General features: G+C 41.4%; 1 protein-coding gene and 1 long non-coding RNA gene across 6 annotated transcripts in view; one reads left to right on the top strand and one right to left on the bottom strand.

Annotated features, from left to right (window-relative positions):
• The window catches only part of meis2a (Meis homeobox 2a), a 176,352-nt gene that overhangs the window by 63,201 nt on the left and 87,510 nt on the right, over positions 1–25,641 (bottom strand). Inside the window, exons 2-8 of one of the 5 annotated variants that reach the window (XM_079641579.1) lie at positions 15,445–16,279; positions 14,762–14,988; positions 13,164–13,305; positions 12,845–12,895; positions 12,379–12,429; positions 11,734–11,883; positions 3,219–3,333 (exon numbers count right to left, since the gene is read on the bottom strand). In XM_079641579.1, coding sequence (XP_079497705.1) covers positions 3,219–3,333; positions 11,734–11,883; positions 12,379–12,429; positions 12,845–12,895; positions 13,164–13,305; positions 14,762–14,988; positions 15,445–15,456 — 748 coding nt within the window. In that variant the 5' untranslated portion in view covers positions 15,457–16,279. Of the gene's footprint in view, positions 1–3,218; positions 3,334–11,733; positions 11,884–12,378; positions 12,430–12,844; positions 12,896–13,163; positions 13,306–14,761; positions 14,989–15,166; positions 15,320–15,444; positions 16,280–25,641 lie in introns of those variants that run through there. The other 4 variants (XM_079641581.1, XM_079641583.1, XM_079641582.1 and 1 more) reach the window with 4 other exon arrangements.
• LOC307013943 lies at positions 16,195–21,969 on the top strand. Its single transcript, XR_013801110.1, has 2 exons — positions 16,195–16,308; positions 16,684–21,969. It is a non-coding gene; the product is annotated as an uncharacterized lncRNA (long non-coding RNA).

Raw genomic sequence — 25,641 nt, 5'->3', positions numbered from 1 at the left:
TTCTGAACCATCTCCCGTAAACGCTGAAATATGTTTATCTAGCTAGAACATAGGGAGTCACTCTCTAAGAGTCAGTAAGTGAGAGTGCAGAATTTGCCCTGAGGGTGATAATTCATATTTTCTTTTTTCGGAGGGAAATTCTGAGAAAAAGCACCAAAAAAAAGTATGTTAAGAGCGGGGGTTGGGGAGAGGTTACAGATCTTAGTACTGAGCCGAAACCTTTTTCATATGTGTCAGAACTTTAACTGGCAATCTTTACTCACAGCTATGAGCATGCTTCACCTTGGTTTACTGCTCGACAATAAATTATTCCACAAGAGGGGCGATACATATTTGCGCACTTGTTAAATGTTTTTTGGCAGAGGTTCAGAGCAATGCTCAATGCTGAGATACAAGCTGAAGATTTGTGGAAGTGAATTATGCTCATAGCAACCACCCTGAGTCCTGTATGTACAGTACTAAAAGGTATGCGAGTGATACTGATAGTTATACTTCTGTACGTCCCCTAAGAGCAGCCAAATGAAAAGGGAAAGTTACAACTTTTTACTCTTTTGCAATTGACTGCTTTACCATTCTTTGGGAAAATGGAGTGCATTCATATAATCAACACAGTGATGTTTCTGGCATAATTTGAGGTTTTATTTTTTTTTCACCCCCGACACCTTTTAAAGATGGAAGATGAGAAGGGGAGTTAATGTTTGCCTTGGCAGCTAAAACCAAAAAGCACTGAGGGTCTCACGCACTATTTCTCCCTCTCCTCCCGCTCCCATCTATCCTGTCTTCCTCAACTGATCCACATCGTCACCCCTTTTAACAGGGGCCAAGCTGTTAAAGACCCCATTACTGAAGTGAAGCACACATTTCACATTTTCTCTGTGGACTTGAGAGTGTGGACTACAAATTTTATGTGGAAATGTATTGAGAAAGGAGGAGAGTTCATGCGTGGAGTGGAGTGGAGGAGAGAAGGGGGAAAAGGTGGAGAGGTTGGGGAGGGAAGGCTCTTGTCAGAATGGAAGGGCCAGAGTCGGGAGTCAGCGAGCGCTTCAAGCGTTAACGTAATTGCAAGAATGTGAAAAATGAGGCGGCGGGGCTCCCGAGCGGAGCGAAAGGTCAGAGCATGCCTCACACAAAACAACTGGCTGGAGGACGGCCTCATTAGACCATTAAATCAGCTGCCCTCTCTCTTTTTCTGCTTCTGCTTTTTCTCGCTCTGCATACTTTTTCACCTTCTATACTCTTTTCACCTCTGTACTTCAATGTCTCTTGCTTCGCCTTGTTTTAAATCTCTGCGTTTATTCTGTGATGCTTGCTTTGTGTTTTTTTTTTCACTAAACATTTAGCCCTCTTAAGTGTGGGTCAGGCTCTGGCCCTGATCTAGTCCAGGCCTATCTTGGCCCGATGCGCGTTGCTGTACCGTAACTGTCTTTGGCCCGTATTGATCCGCTGTTACTGGATACGGTGGGGAGAGGAGTCGATAAGTGCTCTGTGGATTACAGGTCACTTGTACTTATGTGTGTAAGATAATCAATAGGCAGTGCATTTCTTTCCCTCGTGCCCCCCGCCCCCCCTTCCTCACTCTGTTGTTCCTGCTGCCTTCATCTCCCATGCTACTTGTAATTGCACAGATGAGTGCAAAAACTCCACTCATGCTGTTTCTTCTGACCTGCAATTATGCAGTGTTTTTACATAATATTATTACTAACAGATATCCAACACTTTATTTGTCTTCTCTTTTTGTTTCTTTTCCTTTTATTGGCCCACTATGGAGGGGCAAAGAACATGGTGATTTATCCCTATTCTTATTAGTGTCATTTTATTGTACCTCATTTCTCCATTATGCTTATATTGTCAAATAGACATATCCTGTTGCTTAGCCAAGGCCTAGCTATCATCAACTAGCCTGTGATCCAACTAGTCCTGACACAGCCAACCACAGAGATCTGCTGTGGCCCCTGGTCTGTGGTCAGTAATGGTTCAACTGCTGCTTCTTTCTAAAGAGGAGAAAATGATTTCAACGGCCCCACCACAGACAAACATCCCATCGATACGTTCGATCGCTTATCGGCAAAACGATAGTCTTGAATGGGACAAGACAAGCGGCCTCAGTCTGTGAGCGAGCTGTTATAAGTGTGGGTCTGAGTGTTTGAGCCTGTTTGTGTGTGTAGACAGCGTGATGAAATTTCATGCAAAACCGTGGACACTGCCAGAGGGTACACACGGATAGAGACACACACACACATATTCTTCCGCCATTGAAATGAGATCTTGCTGCATTCAAAACAAGGGGAAGGCAAGAAAGGAAAGGCCAATAGCTTATCATCTGTTGTCTTAGTTCAGGCAGCAGTTGCATTCAATAAACAAATTTAACCTCACAATGTTTTGATGCTTGTCCTCACCTCTGAATTTAACTAACAGCATTATGCTTCTGTTCGTTTACATGTCAAATTTGATATGAACCGTGACAAAAATACAAGGCAGATAGCTGAGACTTGCACAAGCTATCTGTAAAAAATTCAAATACATTTGTTTTGAAATGCATTATTACATTTGGCAGGTCGTGTACTAGATAACAGAGGGCTCACTAAGACATTATGAGTGGCTGTTGTGTGAGCAAACTTGATATGCTTTAAATGCAATCAAGAACTGGCAGAAACATAGTATTAATCACCAGCTTTTGTTAGGCTCTCTAAATAGCAACATTCTGGAAAGCCCTTTACTAGGCTGGTGTATGACAGTCGCTGTTACTTGCTTTTGAGAGCGAGTATGATAAGCAGGTTCATTTTTAGGTGTGACTATGTGTTTACATGGACGCCATTCAAAAAGCAGGATAATCCAGTGTGCAAAAGAAGGGACTGGGACGTATATGTATAGAGAGATGTGCCATCTATTCAGTGTAGATCTCACATTAAACAGGGTTGAAGGGAAGTGTTGGCAACTCCACCCATGCATGATGATTAATATGTCCTGCATGGACCTGCTCCTGCATCTATGTATGTTTATGTCTCTGCGCTTGAGTGCACAAGGGCATGTGTAAATGTGTGTGTGTGTGTGTGTGTGTGTGTGTGTGTGTGTGTGTGTGTGTGTGTGTGCGTCCGCGTGTGCGTGTGTGTGTGTGTGTGTGTGTGTGTGTGTGTGTGTGTGTGTGTGTGTGTGTGTGTGTGTGTGTGTGTGTGTGTGTGTGTGTGTGTGTGTGTATGCCCATTTCTGTGCTGGCTCACCTTGTTCGCTGCTGTTGTCACCGCTCTGTGAAGCGTGTCCCCCGCTGGAGGGCCCCGGTGTGCCGGCGGAGTGTGTGGAGGTGGCGTCATCATGGTCTCTCCAGGAAGCTGGGTTCTGAGGTTTGAGAAGAGCGGAGCGAGCGTGGGATCCATCCATCCATCCGTGCATCCATCCACATTCCCCATCCAAACCGCAAACCAGGAGCAGAGAGAGCAGGGAGGGGGGAGAAGGGGAGGAGAAAGAGAGAGAGAGAGAGAGAGAAAGAGACCATATGAGTATACTGGAAAAGTGAGTGACATCTGTAAGAGTCTACAGGCACTGTGAAGGTCCTTGGCCTGCTTACATTCTCCTGGCAAGCCGAAGAGCCCTATTGCGTATTTCCCTGCTAGCAGACAATCAACGATGCCACTACAATCTTAGATGAATAGAAAGTAACTAATGCACTAAAGCAGCTGGCAATAAGTCAAAACACTGTAATCAAAGTGTTTCATTAATGCATGAGAGCAAAATGCAGCACTGTTAATGTGGCGTCTGATTTTGAACGTTGCAAGTGGAGCACTTGTGAGTAATTGTCTAAACACACATGGCAGAGCCCAGTGGAGTTCGTTTATACCATAACCAATTGAGACTTCCGTGTCAAGTGAGAAATATAGAGGTAAAAAGTCCAAACACACCACAGCCGCCATTAATCATTACCACTGTCAGAAATGAAAATAAGATATGACAGTGATTCTCCTGCTAATCTGCCAAAAATGTGTCCACGCCCACAGCGACATACACACACGCCCACAGAGGCTTGCAGAAATACACTTACGCACACATGCTAATGACATAATAGAGCAAGAAGTATAAACACACATGCACACACACTCACTTTTATATATACAAACACATGCTGAAAAAAAGTGTTAAATCTCTGCTGGCTAACTTCAAAGAAATGTCCATAAACAAATTCATAGCTTTTAAGGCGTCTTTCTTTTTTCGTTCAGTTCAGGTTCTCTCCTTCTGCTCTCTTTCCTGGTCATTCCCTGTGCCCTGTCGGTGCTCACAGGGAAACAGGATTTTCTACTTTACAGGAAAGGCTTTATCAGTGCCACATGAAGGCAGGCTGGAGGTGGAATTTCCTCTGCCATTCAGGCAAAAGTGGGACAGACGGATCACGTCATTTACTATTCTCGATCCCATACACGCTGAAAAGCCTCTCACACAGAGTTAATACGGCTTACAAAACCCTAGCTAGTCTTTCCCAATTTAACCTGTCACCTGAGCACGATGACAAAATGTTGGCGAACGTAAGCCCAACGTTGTCTGGGGCCCCGGGAGAAGCGGCCCCTTGAGCCGAGCCCAAGCCAAACAAACACAGGCCTGCACCAAGGCTTCCCACAAACCTCAACCCACTTCTCGGTTCCCGCTATGTATTTTGTCTCTCTCCCTCAAACACACAGCAACACATATACATACATAAGAAAGCAGGAGGAAAATGTACACGCCACAGAGTATTCCAAAACAGAGACTGTTTTTACCATTTTGTCTAACTTCAGTTCCTGATGAACTTCTTTTCCTTCAGCTCCCGCCAGAGAGGAGCCTGCCTGCCTGCTGTGGTGCCCCAGTCAGAGTGAGCTGTACTGGTGGAGGACAGACAGGATAGTGCCCGGAGACTATGATGGTTTGCAGGGATACAGAGGATATAAGACAAGCGGCTGCCGAGCTCCCCTGGGTGTGCGGCCCTGATGTGCTGCTGCTTGTTCTGCTGTTGATGCTGCTGCTATGCCTGTGAGCCAGGCCCTTTTATCTGCTAAGTTTTTTGGGGAAGGAGGGCTGTTTTCTCAAACAGCTCGGAGCTGAAAACAGCAGACAGAAACACACAAGGCCCTTCAGACCCTCCGCTCCACTCAAGGCCCTCTCAGCGTCAGCTGTTCACCGGATGGCAATCAGATAAAGAGCTCGGAGAATTGCTCAGAAGTGGGGTACGAAGACAGGGTGAACAAAAGCCTGTGCGTGGGTTTTAGCCCTCCAGAGTGAACGGAGGGGAAAATGTCCCTGCTCGATGTGGCCCTGATCACCACATGGCATACTTCATGGGAACAAGGTCTGTTGTCTGTTATTCTCAACACAGCTTGCTGCGTACAATCACTAATGTGGGAAAACCTCATCAACCCTCTGAAAACAGTCTAATTCTGTATGTCATGTGGAATAAACAGGGAAGGAGGTAAGAGTCCCAGACTGCATAATGTATTTAGTCAGAGCTGGGCCGTTGTTGTTGCAAGAGAAGAAAATGACTGGGTTCTACTTCCTCACAATGAGACATCCACTGTCGGCAAGATGCGAGACAGACCTGACAAACTATGCTGGCTGCTCTCACACACTCTTGTTCACTCTCTCTCTCTCTCTCTCTCTCTGTACCACTTGCCAGCAATGGCCACAGCACAGTTTTAATGCAACAGCTGAATCGATAGGACTTAATTTAGCTATCATTGCAGAGTAATGTGTCATTTTTAATGGTGCTGGCACTAAATTAAATTCAAAGACACCACAGCTAATGGTGTTAAAGGGAATGATATTTTGCTGTGATTTGCTACCCTGGGGGTTTAATGGGCCTGTATGCAGGGATATAGATACTGCTTTGTTGGTTTGTTTCTTATTGGGCAAAAAGCAGAGCGCAGCACTTTATATGACCTAATAATAATAATAATAATAATAATAATAATAATAATAATAATAATAATAATAACAGTACACTCTACGCCCAGTGAATATGTAGCAGATATCTTTAATGAAGAACACTCTCCTCGTTTAATACCTGTGAGTCATGTCTCATTCATAACGCTGTCTGCAAAACAAGACAACAAAATATCACAACAAAAGCGTTAACTTTCCACGCTCAACAAGGCAACAAAAGCAACAGCCTTTCCTCCCCATGAATAATTTAGTGGGCCTCTCTGAGCTATGGAGGCTGCATCAACAGACGCCGCACAGCGCAAACACACACAACCATTTTGTCACAACCCTCGTGGGTCTGATAAAGTTCAAACAAGTTGGGAGAAAAAAAAATCATGTCACCCAAACAGTCTTCTTCAACATACACAAGGAGATGAAGAAAAATAGAGGAAGAAGCAAAAGAGAAAATAAGGCCTCTAGCCCATGTGACTATTCCCTAACGCTGGGCATAATTAGGAGTCAAACATGGTTCACTCCATGCTCTTCACTAATTGTGTTAAAGAGCAGTGTTACAAGGAGGATGAGGAGGAGGAGGGAGGAGGAAGAGGAGGAGGAGGAGGAGGGGGGGGGGCGGCAGCAAGCAAAAGCACATACATGTGCAGACGGGAACGCACACACACTCACACAATAGGACTAGATAGAGAATAAGATACAAAAGAAGCGTGGTCTCTAGGGGCAGCCTTTTCTATTTGCTGGAGTTAGCAACTGGCAGCTGATAATACAAGTTGTAATTAATATAAAGGCAGGAGACAATATGGGGAGGAAGGCTTGTAGTGGAGCCAGGCCACAGGAGAGCCGGAGAATGCTGCCGTCTCCTCTGCTCCTGTCCCTTGTTTCTCATTTACAAACACCTGCCTGGCACAATCTCACTTCCCTCTCTGCACTCTGCCTACATCCCTAGGAATTTCAAATAAAATTGATTTAGCGGCATCATTGAATTTCCCTCAAATTCCCCTGGAACCCGGAGGAAAAGAGAAGAAATCTGTTGGTGTGGGCTGAGAAACGACTAGCCTTATGGGTTGTGTGTGTGTGTGTGTGTGTGTGTGTGTGTGTGTGTGTGTGTGTGTGTGTGTGTGTGTGTGTGTGTGTGTGTGTGTGTGTGTGTGTGTGTGTGTGTGTGTGTGTGTGTTGCACTGCCACAGGAATCCTGTGCTGAACATGTACAGAATTGCTGACACACCAGAAACACACAGGAGCGTAAATCATAACACCAGCTGACATTTCAAGACACATCTTGCTACATAGCATAAACAGAGAAAAGCTACTTTTCTGTTGGGTTGAGCTCTTAATTATACACAGCCTCTTTAGAAAATGTGTAGGTGCACCTCTTCTAAGCAACTGAGTATTTACAACACCCCCAATTATCCAGAATATAAAGAGTCCTTCATTTATAAGCTAATAATTCACCGGAGCGTGTTTTAACAGACACCAGGGATTAAGTGATTGTATTCATGCTTCAAAACTTGCTCTGAGGCAAAAAAAACCTTCTTCACGGTAGTGGATGGCACATTATATGTGCAAATATGTATTTATAACACACACCCAAATGACAATTCAAAAGTAGGAAATAGCATAAATACAAAACACATCCATTCAACTTTCAGTTATTCCTTTTCTAAAATAAGGGTAAATATACCTTTCACCAGCCACTTTACTATGTCCACCTTTACTAACTAGTGCAATAGAATATACAGTCTATATGTATGATGCCTGTAATTAACTTTATGTTGTTGACAATGTCAGAGAGGTTTAATTAAATTGTGGTTTTAATAATGAGGTCATAAAGTTGAATTGTACTGCAATTATTTGCGGATAAATCATTGATCTACAATACAGCATCTGTAACTATGACTTCAATAATAAACATATAAGTGCATTTACACAACTGAATAAACATAAACAAAATGTGAAGATTATTATCTTATTAGAGTCAGAATTATTGATAGAGCTGTGGGAATACTGAGTATATGTAATAATATCTGTATATCACATTTCAATATAAATAAACATACATGTCATGACTGTAAAACGACTGCCCGGCAACTGTTTTCATTGCGGTCGTTTACAGCATGCATGCAGTCAGAGGAAAGGGAGTGTGGGAGATGCAACAAGTGAGCTTAGCCTCTCTCTCCAGCCGCGGTAGCGATGATTAGATATGCCTGCCAACAGGGCCCTGCCTCTGAACACTAATCAAAAAGGAAATGTAAGGCCAGACATCCCACCATCACAAAACAATTGTGTGGAACAGACAGAGCGGTCCAAGTCAACGCTGCACTGTTTTCATGAGAAGGGGGGAGAGATCCAAACGTAGCCGGTCCCCGAGGAGAACAAAGCTAGTTGAATTAGAACACCTCCAAAACTGAGAAATTCCACGGTTGAGCAGGCCAGCTCGGCCCGAGGGTTTTCTGTCCACGGCTGTGTATGCGCTGCACCATGCATAGAGACATACAGAAACAGGACATTACTGGGCACACATCTCCGTGGATACACACAGTAACTCACTGCATGGGCACAAGATGAACTATTGCTATTACGTGACTGAACTTGTGACATCAACATTTCTGACCACTGTGCTCAGAGCCTGTAGCAGAAAATCAAATGTAAACAGAGAAAGCTTTTCCCCCCCCCTTCTCCTTTTCCAGTCATGCAGGGGCAAGATAAGCTACACCATAAACTCTATGGGAACTACTATCACTCCCTGAGAAAAAGCTCTCCAAAACAAAGCACCGGGACCTGCAAATCCTACACACTTTCTCTGTAAGAAATCTGAAACTATGCACAAATTCAAAGCCACTTTCAGAGGCGTAATGCATATGCATGGAGGAAATGAAAAGCCTTCTGCTAATATGCAAGCTTTACTGGAGAAGCGGCACAATAGCACAGGAAGACACAAAGGCTAATTCATTAGAACAGATAATATTCAGCCAGTGTTAATTCTATTTGCCTCTCTAATTGGATGTAGCGCAGAAGAGACAGAAATTGTATTCATTAATTAAAAGACAAGAGAGCAAACCATTGACAAGCACACACACTGTATCAACCGTTTACAAATCTACAACGCTCTGTGTTTTTTTTCCTTCTTCCCCATCACCCTTCATGTGTAATACAACATCTTTTTTTTCCTTTCTTTTAATTGGGATGGGGTTGATCTGAGGAGGGGCGATGAGTTAGGAAGCCTTGGGTGGGCTACATGGTTGAGATAGTCACCGCAAGCGAAAATAAGGGAAATCAACAGTGTCAGCAAGGCCTCATCCCACTCTCACTATACCATAATCCAATCAGCTCTAAGACAATGCTGCATTCAAGTGTAAATAAAACTGTGCTTATTATGCTCTGCTGTCAGGTATGAAGAGGGGAGAAGAGGGAAACCGTAAGAAATACAAAAAAGGAAGGAAACACACACACAGATGCACACACACATACAAACAAGCTCAACGTGCCGCCTCCTTCACAGTGAAGAGCCTCATCATCTCCAGAAAAACCAACTTTCACCAAATGAGATGTAGCCCAGGGCTATATATTAAAAATGCATATCAAAGCAAAGAAAAATGGACGTGAGAGAGTCTAACTAAATAAATTAGCATATCTAACTATCAAACTGCCTTCCTCTCCTCATTGAGAAGCGAGGACAGAGATGAATAATAAAATATAGACCCAAAAACAAATGAATAAATAAAATAAATAAATCAAGACAACTAGGACAAAAATTGCTTTCCATTCAGCGGCACAGTTTTGCATCCATGTGCATTTTTGTGCATTGTTTGCAATATTCAAAACACATTTTGGGCATGAAAAGCTGGACTCCTTCCAATTAAACATGGAAATTATGCTGAATAAGTTAACTATTTACTAGAAGGCTTGTGGGTCATGACGGCACTGTTTTCACTTTCAATAGTTTCACTTTGTGCAAATATTATTTCCACTAAAGCCTCACCAGGTGCACACATGCTCTCACACACTGAACAAAAATAAGGCATTTATTTATACAAATATAACTATAAACTAAAGTGTGTATGTTTCCATAACATGCAGTGCTCAGCCTTGAGCTACTCTCAGCTCAGACAGAGCTAAAGCAAACAAGAGAGAGAGAAAAAAAACCTCTTCTGCTTTTGTCAAATTCAGCCCAAGCAGTTAGGTATAATAAAAAGTTTACTGGTGCCACAGAAGTGAAATAAATCCTTCAAAACTTAAATACCTAATGAGGTGGTCAGTCCAAATGACTTCAAGATAAATGGCTTGTCATGCAACCTTCTTTGTTTATTGCTGCTCCTGATTTGCTTTATTGGCATATCTAATTTTCTAATCATCAAAAATATTTCTTACAAGTGGACTGATGACAAAGCTGGTGTCTGAGCACTGGAGGCACCATTGGAAATTGGCTTGAGTAGCAACCATCTGCCATGAAACTAAACAGGCTAGTTTATCTAATCTCTACAATATAAACAACAGCATGCCTCATTTCTACACTTGTGTTGGAGGACCACAATATTGCCGTTCTGACCGTTTCTCAGACCAACATCAGTATCGTCGGTCTAATTGTGTTGTAATGCACCTTGTGCGGGCGCTGCGTGGCCATGTGAACGCGACGGGCTTTCAGAGGGAAATCCGCTGCTATTAGGCCTATAGCCAGAGCCAACATATGCAGCGCATCGACTTTGCATAACACTTAAAACTGCTTTATTCCTAATAGGCTAGGCCTCGTGCTGCACCGATATTAACCAGTCACTTACTCGCAACAGCCCGCTTGTTTTTTTCCAACCAAACATTAGCTTTACCACATGGCATGCAAGACGCAATAAGTCACAGAATTCAACTCAATAATACACTGTCAGCTGAATCCATAATGCGGGAGGAGCCAGTGTTTATTACACCAAAAATGTACGATTTAAACCAGGGAATCGATCCTCAAATTTAAAGCTACTGTACTTCAGGTGCATATAATTGAATTCAGCATTATGGAGCCTCCAGCCATAAAATGGGCAGCAGAGGAGAGAGCCACTGCAGAGCAAACCGCACGGCAATCAATACGAAACAATTAAACACATTACCATCAACAGCAATGGAAGGCCTCCAGACGAACCATCAGATGTCTTGTGAACTTGACATTGATGGTAAGCCTTTAGCTCTGAGATCTATTTCAATAGGCTGCCACTTTCTCCACCTCTGCAGCAAAAATCCACAGCTTTACGCACAGGCCATATCCAGCTCCCACAGCCCCAAATATAAAGCCCTTTTCTTTTTAAATATTGGCCTAAAGCTAAAGCTTAGCACTGATACCCTGCTTTAACGTTAAACCTGCGTAACAGATAATTGCCTTGCGTTTTTTTTTTCTCAACAACTCTCCATAATGCACGGCAGCGATTTGCACACGCGCACCATCTAATGCACGCGCACAAACACACACACCGTCTTAGACCCCGGGAACACAAGCAAGCACGGACGCATTATGCACATATGACTGCCCCTAATCAAAAGACTAAAACAATAACTCAGTCTATTGTATCACATCTAGCTTTTGACCTCAGAACATCGATCGGCAGATTTTCCTTGCAGAACAGAGCATGCTCTATTTACTGATGGCACAGCAGGGTCACACACTGAGCACAGGCTAAGTAGCCCAAAAGTTGGCGTTTGGAGAGACATCAAACACATCTGATTATCTAAAAACAACCGATTACTCATTGGCATTGTGTTTAAAAAAAGACATAAACATGCTCGGGTGTTCTCTGTCAGCACCAGAGACACATGCAGACAAAACCAGCACAGCACTTGTTATGAAAAAACGCTGTTACTCACGTGATCTGCGAGGTTAGTCGACGATCCCGAGAGCTCTTCGTGATCTGATTTTGAGCTGCCATCCCGTTCGTCAATAACTAGATCTATTGGCATTTTTCCTTTCAAACAACTGATGTACCGGTGGCAAAAATTGTCGCAGAGCTCGTGCACCTAGAAAAAGAAAGAAAGCACCTTTTGTCAGAATGGGGAAACGCTTGAGTCAGTCCAAGAATAACTCCAATTATGGGGGCATTCTCGGCGTCAAGGAAACAATAGTGAAATTGTTGCAGTGGTTATTATTCTCCTGAGACTGGAGCAACAAGTTGAACGACAAAAAATAAACAGCATGCCGTCTAAACTGCAGGAATAATGAGCAGCTGAAACTAAATCTGTAGATCGATAACAATGTGCAACGTGTGCAAAGAGGCTTCAGTATATTTAATCAATAATCACATAAATAGTTGGCTAAATAAAATAGCATATTTTATGAAAATTAGATACCTGAAACTTTCTCCTAATGCATGCCGGTTTATTTTTAAATGTATACAGCATTGCAATGAATATTGAACAACAATGAACAATATCGGTTGCATTAAAATACAAGGTGTTTGTGCATTTGGCATTAAGCTCAGATAAATTTAAAAATAAAGATACAAAAATATTTACCTTTTCTAATTCCAAGAGGTGAAACCGTAATACTTGTATGGCTTGTATCATCTGGAAAATGGCAAAAATAAATACAGTTCACATCACAGAAATTAACAGGAATTTATAATTGTTTTCAGTATTATGTAATAATCCCCCCGTCATAACACTATGGAGTGCACTACAGCCAGCAGCAGCAAATTATTTTTTGTAAGTATACAGGAAGCTTTCACAATGTAGCTGACCATCACACGCTGGTCAGCTGGGTCAGATGGACTGAGCAGTGACAGTGGCAAATGTGGTTACACTGCTTCACTCCAAAACTGATCCGACATCAGTGTGGAAGTTTTAATCATATGTTCACATATTTACTGTGTGATGCTGCGGACACTCCACAGCAGGCCTATATCACAGAACAAGGCAGAGTATAACCGCAGCGAGGCGGCAATTACATTTGGAGACAAGAGAGGTCAAAGGGTGCTCTTACCAAATTGTCCAACTCTGGATTTGATGAAAATAAAGGTTTTTCTGCTCGGACCTAAAATAGTACACCAAATGTCAAAGTTAGTTTGGCTTTAAATGTGCGGCATGTGTGTCTATTTCTATTCTGAAATGGAACCTGCTAATACAACAATTCTCACGAATGAGTTTGTGTTACATTCTGCAGCGAACACACACTATTAATTAATAATATCAAGAGAAAGTATTATTGCAGAAACACACACATGAAGCAGGCAGAGAACTATGTGCCATGACGCAGCCACAACATCCAAAATATTTATTTTTTAATATTTTTTGAAATTGACCTGTTTGGCAAAGACTGCAATGTCCTCATTGAAGGAGTCTGAGGAGCAGACATCGCCGCCTGCTACGCCGGGCTCCCTCGGAGTACACGTCGCCAACTCGCACTTCTCAAAAACCAGAGCGAGCAGTGGGAATAAAGGGTGACTGCAAGAGGGGAAACACAGCCTGAGAACAAGCAGCACACCGGCTCCACAATGCCCACTGCAAAAAATGTCCCATCAACCTGCTTATCTGTCGGCTACCTGGACATACAAATTATACTTTTATAAATCAAACATAAAAGTACGAGAGGAATTCTACTTGTACCCCGCTGTTTAGTTTTGACACACTTCTGACCACATTTTAAAATAATAGTGACAACTGATTAAACAATGCACTCCGGATTCAATCTTAATTTTAGAAGCGGTTCTGACTTGCAAGCATTGATACACACCAATCTGAAATATGTTTACTCATCGTTCTGGGAATGTAAAGATTTTACACTTAATATTATATTTATCGACTTGTTGAGACTGACATTTTTTGCAGTGCAAACTACAAAACGTTTATAAATCAACAAAACTCAACAAAAACAGGAATGACACACTCTACAACAGTTACTGTTTGTTACAGATAAATTATACGGTCAGTAAAAAAGTTTAAATTAAATAATATGTTTTAAGAGTAACACTATAGAAGCACTGAGGCACCGAGAACTATGGCTTTAAAAGTGGAGCAGAGTTAAATAAAAATAAAACTGATACCAATGCAGCAGCATTATGTGACCAACAGTGATCAATATAACATTTAAAAGATAACATATAATTTTAGAAGATACTTGTAATGGAACAAACGTTAATTTTCTAAAACTGGCTTCGTTTTCTATATGAATGTCATTTAGATGTATGTCAGCATAAAATATAAAATGTGAGTAAACGAAATGAAGAGGATTTACTCTGCACTACATCCCAGATTATAATGATACACTGTGGATTATAGCACCTTCTGTGCACGTGTTAGTTTTGTTTTTTTTTACAATTAGAAATAAAAGCGTCTATTATTCTTTAATTGTTGAGAATAATGTCATTTACGTATGCATATAAAGACACGAGGTGCGTTTTAACGCGCTGTGTGTGTCTGTGTTACATTATTTGAAAACATTTCAGAAGTTTTTCAGGCAGCAACGAGAACATAAAAAATATTCCAGACTATTTTAAGGATTGAAAAAGTATAGAGTGCAGTAATATTAAACGCTAACTTTATAACATGGAACAATTGTTTGAGTGTTGAAAATACATTTGATTATTTTTCCAATGCAGTCAGTGACTTTGGCACTTGGACTGAGCACAGAGAGCTTCCCTATTATTTTATAGCTTGTATTTCCAGCTCGAGGCTTACTCTTACTTACTGCAGGCTTCACGATGCCTTCTACAATGCGTATAAAATTACACATCAACAACAGCCCTGACCAACAATAGAGTTCCAAACTGCGGTGAACCCTGGACAAAACACTATGTGAATTTAGTGACGAGAGAGAAAACTCCAACTAAAACATCTCACAGAAAAGCTGGAAACTTAGGAAAAAATAAGTTTTCGCTTATTTGGTTCATGCAAACCTTACCCATAAATTTGATCTTTATCCCTCTTTAAAACGTCGTTGACAGCAGAGCCCATGCTGCTGGACATAACGTTTGGATGAGGCGCGTGGGCTCCGTAGTGCTGGCTGGCGTGCAGCGGCGGTCCGTGGTTCAGGTGGTGGACCTGGGGAAGCGGCCGGGGAGCATGCGGGTCCCCGTACATCGACGCCGAGACTCCGTCCATCCCACCGTAGTGGGCCAGCTCATCGTACTGGGAACAAAATCAGAGCAAAAGTCAGCGGTCTGCTCGGTTACTTTTTAAACAAATGTGAAAAGTACAAAAAGCATGCCGTGTCTTTTTGAATATACGCAAAGAAGAAACTAACACGCGATACAGCGAGGGCAGTAAAAGTGTCTAATATTCAATCTGATAAACTGTTTGTCATTACCAAAAACATGATAACTTCCCGAAAAAGAGTTTGGTGGGTGAAAAGAGAGAATTAGTTTGGAGTCTCCTGTGAAACTGATCCACGACTGCTGTGGAGGCTGTCGGTAAGAGCACAGGCTGTCACTTTGCCTGAAGAGTAGGGGCGCTGCTGAAATGTCAAATATAGCGACTTTGATATGAATACTTTGTGAATTTGCCACCGCCCGACAAGAAGTTATCGATACGAGTGCCTCCCTACAGTGGATTTGAACAGGTAAGTGTAGGAGATTTAAAACCTACCCTTTGCGCCATCAGGCTTCGCTCCAATAAACTCCTGAATCTGTCGTATATTTAATATCCCAGTCCCGTTTAAAAGTGATTTAGAGGAAAGATTCCTTTTTTTCAACCAACTTTGCGACTTCTCCTATTCGCCAGTGTGGTTCAGTTGAAATCGTAGCATCAGGGAGTTTTGCAATTTTTCTTGTTTTCCCTCTTTCCTCGGAAAAAAAAGAAAAAATGCGCCAAAGTGAAGGTTACAATCGGCCCATCAACAACCTGCATGTAACTAAACTGTCGTGTCTCATGGCTTTTTGCCACTCCAGCTGTCAATCAAAGCCAGAGGTTGTCAAGGTAATGAATGAATGACGGTTGGTGATGATGTTCAAGAGAAGGACGAATCTTTTTAGTCCGTTTTCATCCCGCAAGTCCGCGTCTCCTTTAATGCTTCCAGATCGCTATCTTGTTTTATTATCACTGTAAAAAAGGGGAAAAAGCAGTAGGAATTAAGAGATAGCGATTCAGATCTCTCCTTTCTTTCCCCCGTAGGTATTTCGTCTATCTGGCGAGACTGAGATGAGTGAGTGTCAGCGAGTGTTGGCAGGTTGGCTGCTAGCTTGCTTATAGAAACAGAGTCAGTTCGCAGCGCTGAGCGGTGGGCGAATGAAATGACGGATCCCGGAAGTAGCGGTGGCCATAGCCAGTCCTACAGCAGCTCCAGAAAAGAGAGAGGAGAGACCAAATCTTGTGATATGCAGAGTATATGCGAGGCACAGGGACGGATTCAACTCCACACTGGGGGTAAAAGCCAAACCAACAGCTCCAACTCCCACCCAATTTCTTTTTGCCGTGAAGAGTCCTAAAGAAAAAGAAGAGAAGACAGAATGAGTAAGGTTTAACAACAGGGACACTTCGAGCTGCAGCTCCTCTGAGTTCAATCACACACAACACAGACTGGTTTTAATCACAGGAATCATATGATAAAATAATATTTTAATCATTTTTACGCACGAAGCATGCACACTTTGGGACAGACGAAACGTAACATTTATAGAAAAAAAATGCACATTGGGACTTTATTCATTCTTACAGTCAGTGATAGAAGTTAAACTAAATATTATAAAGCATCTGCAGGATATGCTGAGTTTAATATATGAGCATGACGCTTACGTGTTATCTGTGTTGTGGTTTAAGCTGGTGTGCCTAATATATCAGTAATACGTGCTAATCTTACTGCTAATTATTGCTCTGCTTTTTTTTCAGCAAATTAAAGGACACACAGCACCCCTCTAAGCACAGAATGAACTTTTCCAAGAGGAAAAAAAAAGCTTTTCAGGAGAAAGTCATTTTGTATGTTTCTTTCGTCCAATCCCCTCTCTTGATAGAAATCCGTGCCTTACCTCAGAGTAGTCAATTATCAAAGCTCCCCAAGATCATCAATCATGTGAGGAGATTGAAGTTTAGAGGAGGAGCAACGCTCCGGCCATCGATTGCAGTGAAGCCCTTTTTGGAGCCTGAGCACTTTTACGCACAACACAGAAGCAGGCCATCTATTCCTTTTAATATTTAGCTCCATCAATGCTAATATGGCATCATGGCTGTATTGATAGGTGCTCACATAAAGGCTCCGTTTATAGCTCTGTGAAATTTTTGATGTAGGAAATTAATTATTCACAGGTTAGGATTAAAGTAGACACACGCTCAGGGAGAGGGGCTGTGGCTACTGTTGGAGGGTCAATAAACTCTCCCAACAAACAAAATCCCAAACAGAGTTGCTTGAGGTCGATCACAGAAATAGCAAGGGCTTTTTTTTTTAAGGAAAACGATTCAATAAATGAAACCGTGACAACAGTTATGTTTGTTGGCATAAAGGGGGGTGGGAAGTAGGACTGCAGGGTTTGACAAACGGCTGTGTGGACATTTCAACGTGCAATACCCCGGGAAGGAGCTGCAGAGCGGTGCGCAGAGCCAAGGCATTCACCGTCTCCAAGTCTCTCTCACACTCTGTAAACACAACCAGCCCGGCAGACTCTGCTATTGAAGACTGATATTTTCATAAGCTAAATACTATCGTTCACATTGATTTGTGCACTAACGATTGACTTTTTTTTCATCATTCTCCTTTGGACAACGACGGTAAGTAGCACAAACCTTATACTGTATAACGCTTTGTTGTGAACGCGCGTCCTTTCACGGCGCAGTAAAGGGACAGTTTTCAGGCTGGACTATAAAACAATGGAATATATTCTCATATTTATGTTTAATCTGCCGTTAACGCGAACAATCCTTAAAACTCGAGCGCTTGCATGATTTTTTAAATATAAATATTTCCAGATCTTAACCGTATTCTTTCCGCATTTATTGTGGAAATATGTGATTTGCCCCCGAGGAGAGTGATGTAAACACCCGAAGAGCGTGTGAAAATAGCAGAGGCTAATTATGCGTGTCCAATGTAGGCTACGGCTCCACAGAAACATATCCTTCCCAATAAAACTTCCAGCAACGACTCCTAACGACGAGGACATTTTAAACTCCTTCTTTTGTGAACTATTTATTTGAGTAATTAATGGAAGACATCATCATTAACAACATTTAGGTGGCGAAACGGGTTAATTTCGCTTAATAACAGCTTTTAATGCGACATCACGCAAGTCGGTGTTTAATTTTCTAATTTTATTTTAATCATCATTCACTCGCTAGGTAATTAAAATTAATTTTCCTCATAAACAAGACCTGTGCCAACTTAAACTCCCCTGCTTATAACTTGGACCCGTTTTACAAGCCAGATAATTCCAGGAGGACACCCATGGCAGACAATTACATGTTTTAAAGAGTTTTAGATTTCTTACAACGATGCGAGAATTTTTCAGGTGCACCACTACTCTTACGCATATGAAATAAAATCAGTGGACGGCATTAACAGGCGGTAACATTTTATCTGGTGGTGTCAAATTGAGGTCAGTTTAGGGTTAAAGCTCTCGGTGTCCGTGTGGGACATGGCCAGCTGCGTTTGGATTCATTAGGGGGGGGACAAGATCCATTTCAAGGAAAACACTACTGGGACAATCACCAGGCTAAAGATCCACTGCATGTCACATCCTAAAGGTGCACGAGGACCGCCTGCATGCGCCCCAACAGCAGCACTGATCTTCCACTCCTCTGTTTACCCTTAGCAGGATTTACAATCCCTCTCCCCCTCTCTGCCCTGCAGGGCTCGGTTGTTCACACACACAAGCCTGTTGCTAAATATGGAGAGAAAAGCATTGTTGATTAATTCCCTCAAAAAGACCACTGATATGAAACGAGCCTCAAATCCTCTTAGTGACCTTAAACACTCCTGGAGAAACAATTGGCGCTCAACCGCAGGAACAAATAAAATCGCCCTAATCTTGTTTGTAACTTTGTTCTTCTTTGGCCCTCTTCAGTATTTGAGATTATGCAAATAAGCAAAGCTATAATGTACAAAGGCATTGGGATAAGACTGGATCATAGACTGCTGGAGAGGCTTGGAAAGTAACAACCTTTGCAGCCTGCCTATTTCTTTCTTTTTTTATGCAGCAGTTTTCAAATTAAAGAAATGCAGCTACTGATGCACAATTTCATTTAAAAGTTTACTTTCTGTGCTGAATAAAAGTAATGGAGCTCGGCATTTTTCCAAAGAAGTCAACGGGGTAGATTATTTTAATCATCTCTGCAGACTGCATTCGATGTTCCTCTTTTGCGGACATGCTTTTAGATGATTTTATTTATGACTTGTTTATAATAACTTCGATCCTCGGTGTTTTCCTCTTACAGAAAGCATTACCTCAGTCATCTGAATCTGAACTTTTTTTGACCCCCTGAGTGAAATGTGACTATAGGGTTTCAGAAAGTGCAGTGAGCAACTCAAATACTTGTAAAAGTTTCGCGACTAACTGTAAATTCTTCAGCTCCAAAGCCTCATTTTCCCCTCCACCGATTCTCAGAGTCTAGTGTCAAAGGGTTAGTAAAGGGAGGGTGGAGAGAGAGAGAGAGGGAGAGGGGAGGCCAACACCAAATGTAACTGTGGCTTTTCCCTTCTGAGACCAGATAGACATTATGCGGCCCTCTAGCGACACCTGGCGGCCACAGATAATGCCGAGCTGCCGAAAGCTTTGAAACGAATAAGAGAAGGCCCATAAAATATAACAAAACAAAATATCGACTCAATTTCAACAAAATCCATCCACAAATATTAACAACATCGTGAGTGATCATTCAAATGAAAGTGATTTCAGTCAAATCATTAACACAGAAACTTAAATCGAAATTATGAATAGGCCTGTTATAAAATGTAGATTTTGTTAGTGTCCACATCGAGCGTCCCAGGGAGTCGTTTCCGTAATTCTTAATTTATTTGCTGGCAAAGCTTCGAACATAAATTCGGTTTAACTGTTTACACCCTTCACATGTGAAGCTGTTAAATAATTGTTACTGTGTCAAACAACCCAGAAAAAATGGGGCCCTTATTAGTCCTAGTTTGTCTTTAATTACGTGTGCAAGAATTATTTTCAATTTGTGAATTTATGACATTTTAAAAATTTATTTTAAATTCGGTTTTCATATCAATCCAAATCAATTGGAAATATCATTATTTAATACACAGACTGATAAAACACACTGATGTTGGTGCTAAACGATTATTTTAAAATCGATACAAGCTGGACGACTCTTTTCATCTGATATTAAACACGGTGTTTCATGTTGTAATAAAGAAATAAAACATTGAGAATAAAAAAATCGAGCGAAGAACAATTGAAATAAAATAAAAAATGCTAAGATTATTAACATTTTGATTTGGAAAACAGCGCGTTTATGAATTCATAATTATAGTAATAATGTTAAAAAAAATCTCCTACATTTGTTTTTGTGAGGATACAAAATATTTAACATCAACAACTACATTGCGATTTATTTTTTCTTAAATGTATTTGGAAGCTGGTTGCATTTGTACAAACTAAATGTCTGCTGTCAGCCACCTCTGTGTGTGCAGCTCAGAGCCTGACACAGTCTGAGCAGGTCACCGCCGAGATTAGAGCTCGTCGTTAACGCCTGTGCGGAAACACCAAATGCTGATTTAATGAGCTTGCATTGGGTGTTTGTCCCAGAATACCTGGTGTGCATGTTAGTAACGCCACAGACGATAATCCCTGTGTTTCCCCCCTAACACGTGGCTTTAGGGACAGCCTACACCTACATCCGCAAAGGCGCTTGTGGAGATTTACGTAAGATTTCTTCCTTTTTTTCGCAGTAAGATTGAACAGGTCGAAGCCTATAAGGCCGTTATCCAGCCACATTACCAGATGTAATTGAGAGAAGTTTAAGTGGAGGCCTGGAAACCGAGGAGTTAATAGCGGTGACCCTCTTGCTGTGCCTCTGTCGCTCATCATTTATCAGGCTTAAGGGGCTTAAACAGGCAGCACAGACCCACCTTTTATTACATATCAAACCCTCTTTCCCTTATCTACATTATAGGAAATACATGCTTCGTTGCCTGTTATGCGGATTTGGAAATAGAAACATGTCCAATAAAGTCGCCCTCCTCCGCTGATCAGAGGAAATATGGCTTTAGGCGCTGCACAGACAACCCTAGCAGTTTAAGGCTTTATTAAATTGTCTTAATTCCCCTCTCCACTTTGAAATGAATATAAATTCCACTCGTGTGTTGTTTTGTCCACGGCAGGGGCAGAGGAAATGTTTTCATGGTTTCGATATGATTACAAAGTGAATAAAATGTTAAAGCATTGAGTGCAACACTGTTAAACTTGTCCCCATGCGAAATAATGCATGCAGCGTCCGGGAGTGTCAGAGACATGTAACAAGAGTGTAAAGGAAGTAGATGTGCATATCTTATCCTAACTTATAGACCAGGCAATAACTATCTATATAAATGCACATTGCTTTATACCATTAATTAAGAGGTGAAGAAAATATCTTTGTGAAAAGTCTTGTGACTTGCGTCATTCTCCTTTATTTATAGCCCTAATGAATTACTTGCCCTTCACAGGGAGGCTATTAAAACAACTGTCTTTATTTATTTTTGTGATTTAAAAAAATGCTCTAATAGATCATGCTTTCAAGACTAACATTTGGATTTGATATTTGAGTATTTGTTTTTTTTCTTCATGTAATGTTGCCACAGTGTTCCAGTTCAACTTTAGGACCAAGCCTAAGTTGTGTACTGGTTTCCTCCAAGGAGAGTCAGCCTGAACGCAGCTGCATTCACCAAGTGACGGATTTTGATATTCTAGTCACAAAACAGAGTAAACACTGCTCTCCTGTTCAATAAACATCATCGACAAGGTTCCATATCCAGCTATTTAAAATACAGAACTTAACCCTCATTTATCGGCATTTTTTTTAAAATATGTAAATAAATTAGTAAACAATCCCATTGGCATCTTTGTTTAGATGACACTATTTGTTTAATCTGTATGTACATGTTGTAACAAATGATCAGTCTGTTCTCTGAAAACATATTGTAATGTTTGTACTGTCTTTATGCTTTCATAAAACATTTTTTAACAGTTATTTGGTTTCCTCTTGTCTTTTTTTCTATCTTGCAGACGTGAAACACAAGCTCACAACTAAAAGGTTTCACTGAATCATCTCACACACACACACACACACACACACACACACACACACACACACACACACACACACACACACACACACACACACACACACACACACACACACACACACACACACACACACACACACACACACACACACACACACACACACACACACACACACACACACACACACACACACACACACACACACACACACACACACCACAGAGACTATAAGCTAATCAAATGACTGAACCCAAGAGACAAAAACTATTCATTGGAGTTATAATAAACCTGCACTTAGTGTATCGTCTCTCTTGTTGAATGCATTTATGTACTTATCCACCACAGTATATGGGACAGTCCCGGCAGAAAAGAAACACTGCTAAAGGTCTAAAAACACACACAACTTGTTTAACACAACACAGTCTCGCTCCTGACTCCCCTTGTCTGAAAACAATGCAGGTGAACAAATGCAGATGCTTTGCTTGTTTGTTTTGTTTCTGTCCCCGTGCTTTTTTTCCCTTCCTGTTTACATGTTCCCATTTCCATCTCCTCCATGCAATACCCAGAGCCCGGCTCTCCCTGCCTCCACTCTGGTTCTGCAGGAGTTCACATGATCAAGCAAGGTACCCAGGTAATTACCCGGCATTGTCAAATAAAGAGACCACTGATTCAAATGAGGAGTGAAATATCAAAGACCGGCGTTGCCTTTGCAGCCACTACTTATCCACACAGGAGACAGAGAGGAGATCTGAGAGCTCGGGGACCTGCAGCGAGGCAACAACAACACTCAGCCTCCCCTTCCTAGATAAATATCACCAATGGAAGCAAAAGAGCCAAACATGCCCAGGTTCACAAGTAACAGCACATTTATTCGTATTACATACTTGTTCGTTATTAGCTTGTAGAATCCTTTATAGTGGCCACAGTGCAACTTTAACAAGAGGGATTTTGCTATATTCCTCGACCTTCCTGCTCGTCTATCCTGACGTCAGAAGTTGGAAATCTGATCGTGCTCAGAAGCCGTCACAGGCAGGTCATGCAAAGTTTCCAAACTTCTGTTACAGCATTGATTCTATAATTTCTGCATCAGACCCAAAAGGAGGAATAAAGAGATGCTGGTCGCCAAGATTAGAATCGAATAGCAAGTTAATGTCTGGCATTTTGTAAAAGTCCAAAGTCCTCAGCGTAATTAGCTCAGATAACCGCAGCAATCATTTATAATTTGCAGAGTTTGTATTTTATTTTTCTCTTGCTGAAAGTTGCACAGGCTCGAGTGACCTTTTCTCCAAATGCTTTTACAACATAATCTAATATAGTATGTAATTTCTTCCGCTGATTCAAGCAAGGCTGACAACAAGACCTTTGACACGTTGACACAGTAAGTGGAAGGTGATCTCAATGAGCAATGTCATCGCTCTGGAAACAACCCCTACCAAACCTAATTTCTGCTCCCTTCACGTTCGACTCGACAAGCGGCGTCCTGGGATTTCAGTCGAGCACAGAGAGAGTACCTGTAATTTGACTTGCCACGTCTAAATGGAAGTTGAATGGGTTACATTTTGCAACAACAAATACAATGCTCACAATGCTTTAGTGACTGTTTTCCATGGTTGGAGGCGAAATAGGGCTGGTGACGATGTTTGAGTGTTTAATGCTATAAACACACACACTTCTCTCCCTCTGGCATATGCAAGGCTCCCAGGGATACTTTGCATGTTAATATTCATAGGGTGATGGGATGGGCTATTAATTATTAAGCACAGTAAAGAAGTGTAATACTTCAGCATTTAACACATGCATTTAGTTTTTTTATTTGCTGTACCTGAGGACAAACATTTCAATACAATTGTCGTGTGGCTGAAAATATATGCTTGAAATAAAGAGTTTAAAGATAAATAGTAACAATTATTAAGTAGAAGGTGAGCAATGAGTACACAATTAACATCTAAGTAAGCTAAACTGAACACAGAAGAGCAAAACATATATTTGTCTTTTTTTTTTCTTCTGTTTAAATTTCCTTTGATTTGTCATTTTTAGTGGGAGTTTGAGCTCTTCCTGTATAACTTTCCAGGTGAACTACACCAGCACTCATTCCTGCAGCTACGCCTCATGACAGACTGTCACAGTGTGATTGAGCTGGAGTGGGGCCACCAGCGAGAGGTGGTTAGAGGTCCATACCTGAGCTTCACACATCTGACAACTGAGCAGAGAACGGCTCCTATATGACCGTAAAGTTAGAAAAAGGGAAGACCAGCGACCACACTCATGTTTATTTCCTTCTATATTGCCTCCATCGTGCTTTTCTATTATAAGCAGAAGATAGAAATGACCCAGATAAGATCAGGTCTTTGAGAGTTCACATCATATTGTGCCAGTGACAGAAATGAACCATTGATCTACGTCATCTGTGTTGACATGAGCCGAAATCAAAAAGGACACTGTCATTCCGTAAGATCGCCGCAATTCAATCCAATTCATTTGTGCTCTGAAAAACTAAGCATCATCTGAGTGGAATTGAATTAACAATTTCCCTAGCTGATTTGGTCTTTTAAAACCCTCATTACACAGAAGCATTGTATATATTATCAAATCCCTTAGAGGAATATGGAACGAGGAGTCCGCATTCATCATATCATCACCTAGTTGTAATATTATAATCAATTAGCATGGATGAACTAATTGTCCAATCTCTCACTTGCTAATTAACCCTGGAAATATAAATGGGACAAACTAATGCACCATTCTTTTTAAAGGGGATGCACAAATTGAGCTCATGCTTTAGTTAACAAGGCTGGTTTTCTTCAGCGGGTCGTCAATATGTATGAACCACATCAAAGCGTAGAGATAGAAATGAGGCCTGCACAAAAGCGGAACACGTTTCAGATCCAGAATATGCAAATGTGTTGGTTTTTGTTGAACTCTGCTGTTTGCATAACATCGGTTGACACACTGTATGAGAGTTTTTCTGTGCCACTTGTGTACAGACTACAAAACACACTGTCCTCTGGGATATTTCATTTAAAAAAGGGAGCTCTGTGTAAATACGCTGAATTTCAATGCATCTAGTTCTTATTTACGCGGCCTAAATATGTCTTAAATTACATGACTTTATATGGAGTAGGGTGTGTTTAATGAGCACTGATTATCATCACTCGGTTACATGAATATTATCCTTTGTGTCAACATGTCACACTGCAATTTACATTTTGGCCAGACAAAAGGGGTGTCAAAAAAAGACATAAGCTGGTGCTGTAACGCAGAGCAAAGGTTCCCTACGACTCCAGACAACAATCGAATTCTGAATGAGACACTCCAGGAAAATCAGTTAGATGTTTGCTTGTGTAACCGCACACTTAAGTTTCCAGGGAGTTGCCCTCCACTGACTTACACAATGATTGACTAAGAGAAACCCAGAAACAATAAGCCTAGTGTAACAGCAGCCACTGATTAAATGTCTTCTAATTTAAACGTGACGGATAACAAACACAAATATTTAACCATCTTTTAAAAGCTGTTTTTATAGCAGAAACACCACAAAGTGTCACACTTATACAAGACCACTTTTTCTATATTTCATGAGGCAAGGAATAGAACAAATTGGTCAAAAACTTCAGGC

Source organism: Notothenia rossii, assembly GCF_949606895.1.
Source record: "Notothenia rossii genome assembly, chromosome: 7".
Taxonomy (NCBI): Eukaryota; Metazoa; Chordata; class Actinopteri; order Perciformes; family Nototheniidae; genus Notothenia; species Notothenia rossii.
The sequence above is the reverse complement of the archived record's forward strand: the minus strand, read 5'-3'. Positions and strand labels throughout refer to the sequence as shown.